Here is an 8264-nt window from a genome sequence, read left to right as displayed (position 1 = left end):
GTCTCATATACCACGTCAAGTGCGAGGATGTATATGAGACTGTGAAACGCGATATACACAGATTCGACACGAGCGATTATCCGGTTGACAACGCGTATGGCATATCGCTTGTAAATAAGAAGGTGCCCGGTCTAATGAAGGACGAAAACAATGGCGCGATAATGACGGAATTCGTGGGACTCAGAGCAAAAATGTATGCGTTGCGAGTCGATGGTAAGAAAGATACAAAGAAGGCTAAAGGCGTAAAGAATAATGTAGTAGCGCGAACGATAACGTTCGACGATTACACACATTGTCTGCGAGACGAGATCGAGATGACGCGTCAGCAGTCGTGTATACGATCGAAGCTGCATCAAGTGTACACTGTAGCCGAAACGAAAATCGCTCTGAGTCCATACGACGACAAGCGATACGTCATGCCTGACTCGACCGACACATTACCATGGGGACATTACCGGATACCTCTATAATATATTCACAGTATTATTGTACATTATAGAATAGTAATTATTACAAGTATGTTTATTCACATGTAAAATAAATGATGCATCTGTATATGTATATATGCCTTTAATATATTCTTATACATGTTTAATCGAATAAATACATTCTTTAAAAATTAAAACATATTGTTCTTGTCTATCCACGAGTTATGCGATCCAGCGAATCCCAACCATTTCACATAAACCTTGTCACCCTTCCTGCGCAGCACTTTTTCTACGAGATACACATCCGGATAAGTCGCGCGATGCAACTCGTACTCGTAGAATGCTCCAGTGACGGGTTCTCCACGATAATCCTCGAGTAGATACGTTACGGGATTGGTGCGCTGTACTGTAACGATTTCAGGAGCCTGTTAGCAACCGCAGGGGTAACGTCGACGGGTCGCATGCCGATGGTCCTGTGCTTGCATGCGTTGTACTCTGCAATGAGTCGCGATAATAAATTTATCCACTTGTAACTTCCATTGAGTGTAAACATCTTCCACATGGTGTTCTTCAATGTGCGATTGAACCGCTCGATGACCGATGCTTTCAATACGGAATACGTGGAATAGAGATTGATGTTGCGTTTCTTCAAAAGTCGTTGCATGTCGCCGTTGTAAAATTCTTTCCCCATATCGGCAGGTTTTTCAGGCATCTATCGCTCTCTCGAATTATCTCACTGATAGCATTAGCCGTCTCGCTTCCACCTTTAGTCTTAAGCGGCATAGCCCAAGCATGCTTGCTCAGCACATCGATGACTGTAAGCATGTAGTGGTAGCCTCTGTTGAAACATGAGTATGCACGCATATCAACGAGGTCGGCTTGCCACAAATCATCGTATCCTCGAACTATGACACGTCTTCGTGGAAAATTCCTTCTCGCCGGAGCATGCAGCTCCTCGACGAGCCGTCGCTTCTCGGAACCGTTACGTCCACCGGATTTTGATGGTCTCATGTCTCAACAGTGTGTAATCGTTGACGTAATGATATGCGCAAAGAGGGTACCATGCGATATATGTTTTCTAACAGCTCCGAATACAGACCGGTTTCCGAAATACAGATCTGTTTCCAAATTACAGACCTGTTTCCGAAATACAGACCTGTTTCTGAAATACAGACCTGTTTCAGAAATACAGACCTGTGTCCCCTACCCGTTTATTTCCGATTGCAGTCGTCATCCAATAGTCATTCATATCCGTTTTTGTAGTTCATCGTTATCCGATAGCCGCTCGTTAACCGTTTCTAATCTAGTGATATTTGCATGCCAGAGCTCGTTTATAGCGATCTGTAAAGCTTGCAAGTTCTTCTCCAACGCAATCAGCTTCTCATCAGACTCTTTCCTCAACGTTACAACGCATTGTTCCACGTACAGTTTGTTTACAGCGTCGGTATCAGCCTCAGGTTGCGCTACACGACGAATCTTGCATGATCTTGCAACGAAATCCGTAGCAGCGCGACAGAGAGCGTTATGATGCACGTAACTTCTCATCAATCCGCTCCAGCGATTGTATGAAATGTTATCGGTTGTACCTCTTCTCCCTTCGGATAGTCCAAATTTGTCGATAGGCATTTTATCAACGCAAACGACACCAATCGACTGATTCATTTCGATGATACGCGAGTTAATTTATAATAAAACCAGCTTCGCGAAGTTCCTCGATAATCGATAGCATCTCGTTGTCGTGAGCGTTGTGGCCGGCTCGGCGCGAAGCATCGAGCAATCGTAGGCGATCCACAAGCTCATTGGGATCGTCCCAGTGCACGTAATCGATCGCATTGTCATTTAGTGCCATAGAGTGAGGTAATCCTTTTCCAGATTTTGTCCTGGACCGAGTCTTCATTCCTCCGTCCAGCATTAACGGTGCGATTATGTGGTTGTACTTGTGCCCTCTGGTACGAATTTTCTGACCTTGCGCGCTGTAATTGCGCCTGTGCGCATTCGTCGCCAAAAGTATGCTCTTGTACTTGTTTAGATCATCCTTTGTGTACACTTCATCGTCGGGAAGTCTCTTGAAAATCAGCTCGTAAAAACCAGGCGTACCTTTGTATTGCACACCGTCGAGAATTATATTATCGTTGCTGTCTACATCGAACCGTTTACTGCCGAGCCTCATTCCATCCTTGTCGAGATGAACACCGTATACGAAATCTATGTTGTTCTTTACACCACTCTTTTTGGCAGGTGGTCCGCGTAGAACTGCCTCGATATATTTTTGGCTCAGCGGGCCCAGATGCATCTGCAACGCTGCTTGACCCTCTTCCGTTTGTATCTCGCGTTGAACGGCTGACGGGAGCGAATCCCCAGTGGTTTCGAAAACATCCTCAGACCCAAGAGTCACCTCCATTGGACGCATGGCCGTCGCACGTGGTGTAGAGGTTATCAACGGTGTAGAGGTTATCGGTGGTGCTTCCAACTCATACGATACATCCATCAATTTACAATGTTTCGATTCGGGGGACTCGATCAACGGGCGATTCGATGAGGTCCGTTTTTCCCCTCTCTTTATCTGTCGCCGTATAGCATCTTTCTCGCACTTGTAGTCGAATGATGTATCAATCATCCCCATGTCATGGATCGGCTCGTCTTTTATCGCGCGTACCCCGTTGGAGTTGTCAGCCATCTGTTGCAACGGCTCGATGATTGGTCTAAAGTGCGTCTTCACCGCGATGTCATCATCGATCCTACCAATCTTCAAAGCGCGATGTTTCTTGCGAATTGCTTCGCTCGTTTTTGCGATCTCTCTCGCAATCTTTTCACGCTTGCTAATATCATCGCTCCCAGCCATGCTGATCGCTCGCTTTTCACCCAACGGAATACTGACAACGACTAATCGGTTCGCGGTACTGCAAACACGTTAAATCCCTTTCTGTATCGCCCATTAGAAAGCGTGTTGTCCTTGTCTATCACTAGGAAACCAAACTTGTCTAGCCAGCAACTGCTACACAATGCGCAGAAATCATTATATGACATGTCGGTATTCACATGATCGTTGTACACATGTTTCAAATTGGTGCCGACCTGTTTGAACAGGATTAGCAGGTTCGCGTTGTCGCGTATAAGATGTTTCGGTATTCTCGCGTAAGTCTGACAGAGATAAAAGCAGTCGACGCTCGAGTGACGTCCCATTGAGAAATACTCTCTCACCGCGTCTTGCTTATCACATGCCACGTCGTCAAAGACGAAGATCGAGTTCGGACGCGCCTCGCTCGGTGGAATGACATCACTGTTATTGGAGAACGTAAAGTATCCGATTTCGCTGATAGACGCCAACAGGTGCTCCAGGTACTGATATTTTGATTGTTGCAGCGACTTTGAGTACACGTACACGTTCTCGAAACGCACACCATTAGGACTTTCCAGTAAGCTTATGAGAACGTTTGTTTTTCCGCAATTCGAGGGGCCGCACACGATCGCGCGTATGCTAGTCGGTAGCAGCGCACCATGTTTGCGTTTCTCCACATTGTCTCCCATCAACCGTAACTTGTCACAATTCGTAACGCGTATCTTCAACGGTTGCTGCACGAAATTTATTTTTCACACTGATATGTAGGAGGCGAGATCGAGCGCCTATTTATAGGCACGTGAAACCGTTCAGTAGACGACACCTATTTATACGAGCGTGATACAACGAATCGCTCAGTAGTGAAAATGTTTGTCTTGCTGTCAAGTCCTTCCGATATCTGTGATTTAAACGTCGAACAGTTGCAGTTTATCCCAAAAACTGTTCTGTTACGAGTGTGTGGCGATTACGTCCACTAACTGTGGGATAAGCTTCCAGAACGTATAAAGACTGATTCGGAGATTCAGACTTATCGGCGCTGTTACGAACATTACAACCAGCCGTGGCAGAGGACGCACATCGACGGTCCCGCGCCGATGATCAAGGATTGCTACGAATGTTGGCAGAGGCAACAGCGGTAAAACGTGGCAGCGGTCTGCTGAATCGTGAGATAAACGCGCTTCCTTTCGAGCTACATATCCCCGGTTATCAGTTTTGTGGCCGAGGCACTCGTCTGGAAGAACGATTGGCGAGAGACGATCGAGGGATAAATCCATTGGACGCGGCGTGCTGCGAGCACGACATTGCATATTCTCGGAGTAGCGAACTCGCTGAGAGACACGTGGCGGACAGGGTACTCGCCGAGAGAGCGCGGAAACGCATTTTCGCCAGAGATTCAACGCTTGGAGAGAGAGCTGCCGCTACAGCTGTTTGGGCTGCTATGAAAGCCAAGACAAAGATCGGTATGGGTTTGAAAACAAAGAAGAAAAGAGCAACAAAGAAGCGAATACTTCCGGTAGCGAAACGCGGCGGTGTATTACCACTTCTACCGATATTGGGCATGCTCGGATCCATGATCGGTGGAGCAGCTGGCGTGGCGAAGGCTGTGAGCGACAGCAAAGCTGCACAACGTCAACTTGAGGAGCTGCAGCGTCACAATCGCGCGATGGAAGGTCGCGGAGTGTATCTCGCTCCATACAAACGCGGACGAGGTGTAACGAAACAAGGAAGGAAAAAAAACGTCAAAAAAGCATTAAAAATGCCTGCGGGTGTAACAACAAACGTGCAATTGGATCAAATGGCAAAATGTGTGCACATACCGTACTTTAGAGGTGTCTTTATGCGAAACGCGTTACCGATAAGCGAAGTACGACGAAACGAGAGCGGTATTGTCAATCTGGACAACGCGGCGGGACCCGGCACTCACTGGGTAGCGTACGCGAAGAGGGGAAACCGTGTGGTATATTTCGACAGTTTTGGTAATCTCCGACCGCCTAAAGAATTGGTGAGATATTTCGGAGATGATGCAACGACTGTATATAATCGAACATCCCATCAGACCTACGATCAGAGCATCTGCGGACAGCTGTGTCTACAATTTCTCCAAACGGTCGACCACTGATGCGTGCGAATTTAAAAGCTTGACGAGACGTCGCGAAGAGTCAGTATTCGTTGAACGGCTTTTCATCCACCATGTCGCTAACCCTCACGCTGACGGGAAAGAGCAGCATGCTCGCTGTAAACTATTTTCCAGCCATAGACCTGAGCGACGACGATTATGAGCTCGGTCCGATGAACTTTGAGACTTACAATACGATATCGAATGTGAATGCTTCGAATAATAAATTTTACTATGACGACGCGGAAATTACAATTCCCGAAGGATCGTATGAATTGCAGGCCATAAATGAATTTTTGAAACGCGCACTTTCATGGAAACGTCCACGTCGGTTCTTAGCTAATGATGGTGGTCAAAAACGCGACGACGGTGACGACGAAGACGATGAATACCCAATTGTGCTCCGCGCTAATTACAACACGATGAGATGTGAGATCAAATGCGCCTTCGAAATAAACTTTAGCAAGCCCAACAACATTGGATCGCTACTGGGATTCTCATCGACGCGTATACTGCAACCGCGAAAATGGCATGAATCAGACCTGCCAATCAACATTACCAATGTGAACATTATCCGCGTAGAGTGCAACGTGACCGCGGGTGCGTACAGCAACAGCAAGCCTGTGCACACGATACACGAATTTTCGCCAAACGTGTCACCAGGATATAAGATATCGGAAACGCCGATGCAGATCATTTACCTGCCAGTCATCGCACGGAGCATTACTGATTTAACGGTACGCGTTGTGGATCAGAACAGTCAATTGCTCGACTTTCGCGGAGAAGAAATCACCGTCAGATTGCACGTACGCCGACGACAGCGATAACGCACGCGGGTGTGCATGAGATGCTCGTGCTGAACGGATCGGAGCAAATTGTAAAAGATACCACCAAGCCCACGACATCGAGATTTGGTGATATCCAGTCGTCTAGTTGTTGCAAGAAGAAGAAACTCAACGCATTGAACGTGGAATTTTTAACCTCTTTGGGATTCGCAGTGCGCAAACAATGATTGACATTCTCAATATCAACGAAGAGCCAATCTTTGATGAGCGCATCGTCAAGATTGAGACTCACTCGTACAATCCGTTTGCCAACTCTACATTCGGGCACAGCGATGAGATAAGAATACCAATACAACAACAGGATCTCTATACGTTGCCACATGAAAGTTTTCTATACATCGAGGGAAAACTAACTACTGCCAAACAAATCGAAGGATCTGATGTAGTACTGGGAAATAATTGTGTCGCGTTCATGTTCGATGAGATCCGATATGAACTTGATGGTGTGGAGATCGCGCCAGAAATGTTGGAATAACCAGCACGCTCAAGACCTATGCCTCGTCATCATTCGATAAAATGATGTTTCTGAAGAACGCTGGCTGGGATGTGGCGAACAATGAGAAGGGAGACTTCAATTTTTGTGTACCACTCAACATGCTATTGGGATTCTGTGAAGATTACAAACGCGTGGTGATTAACGCCCGTCACGAATTGATTTTAATACGATCGCGCAACGATAACAACTGTCTCTTTGGAAATGCTGAGATGGAACCTAAACTTGAAATATTCAAGATACAGTGGCGCATGCCGCATGTATTGTTAAACGAGGTGAACAAACTGTCGATGCTGCGTGCTTTGGAAAGCGAACAATACCTCAATATGGGATTTCGTTCATGGGATCTGTACGAGTATCCGCTATTGCAACAGATGACTAAACATTCATGGGCAATTAAAACGGCTACTCAGCTCGAGAAGCCGCGGTATCTTATCTTTGCTCTGCAAACAGGTCGAAAGAATATCATGTCACAGAATGTGAGCCAATTCAATCACTGCGAATTGAGTAATGTAAAACTCTATCTGAATTCAGAATGTTATCCATACGATGATATGAATCTGGATTTCGATAAAAACAAATGTTCGAGTCTGTATGATGCGTTTTCGCGGTTCCGGAAGAGCTATTTCGGAAACGAGGTTCTTATGCCCGGTCTCACTACAGGCAATTTTCTAGAACATGGACCGTTTGTCATTATCGATTGCTCCCGACAAAACGAGTCAGTCAAGAGCGCGACTGTGGACGTGAGATTGGAATTTGAGTGTAAGGAGAATGTGCCAGTGAATACCACTGCGTACTGCCTCATCATACATGATCGTGTGGTTCAGTACAACCCGCTGACCAACGTCGTGCGCAAAATCCCCTAAGTACTACATTTTGGACACAATGGTTTCCCCCCTCTTTCCAATACAGTTTAGAGGGGATGAAACGATTTAAAATCTGCTATGCATCAAGAGCAATCGCAGTATTCCTCCTTCTCTCGACGTGTTCAATCATGTCCATACCGACGTTTGTGGACCTGCAAGGCTTCGTCGTCAGCGGTAACTTTGTCGTGAAGGAATTTGCCGCTCTCCGAAAGGGACGCGTTCTCTCTCACTACATTTTCACATGTCCCGTACCATGGAGGCTTCTCACCAAAGCGGAGCAACATCAGGCATCCTGGTTGATTGTAAATCGTCATGGAGTCCGATGGGAAGATGGAATGATTCCATACAGCAGGGCTAGAAGTCTGATTACAACGGCTGTGGTTGGCATGGAAGATAATGATGATCTTGAGACACCGTTTCTCGTCTACGTCAAGGGACACGAAAAACGAGAATGGCTAAAGGATATGCTCTTGGATGACGCGAGAGGAGATGTCTATATTGAAACTATTGATGTAGACTACGAGGACATACCATCTCTAAATAAATTGGATGTTACACATACTTTTCACTGCCAGAAACATGTAACAAATTGCGCTTTACAAAATGTTTTTAAACTTTACAATTGGTGGTCTAACCATAAAAATATGTAACAACATGTGTTATGAATTGTTGTAAGC

General features: G+C 46.0%; 1 protein-coding gene across 1 annotated transcript; it reads left to right on the top strand.

The window, feature by feature from the left end:
- The first annotated feature begins 6744 nt into the window (after positions 1-6744).
- Positions 6745-7587, top strand: LOC105557043. Its single transcript, XM_012004177.1, has one exon. It carries the CDS (start codon positions 6745-6747, stop codon positions 7585-7587), a length of 843 nt encoding a protein of 280 aa, XP_011859567.1.
- Positions 7588-8264: the final 677 nt, after the last annotated feature.

Source organism: Vollenhovia emeryi, unplaced genomic scaffold, assembly GCF_000949405.1.
Source record: "Vollenhovia emeryi isolate VEMERY1.0 unplaced genomic scaffold, V.emery_V1.0 DF939643.1, whole genome shotgun sequence".
Taxonomy (NCBI): Eukaryota; Metazoa; Arthropoda; class Insecta; order Hymenoptera; family Formicidae; genus Vollenhovia; species Vollenhovia emeryi.
This window is presented reverse-complemented; position numbering and strand designations above follow the sequence as displayed.

Excerpts from the sequence above, each read along its gene's own strand:
- LOC105557043 (XM_012004177.1), top strand. The coding sequence starts at position 6,745 with ATGATGTTTCTGAAGAACGCTGGCTGGGATGTGGCGAACAATGAGAAG.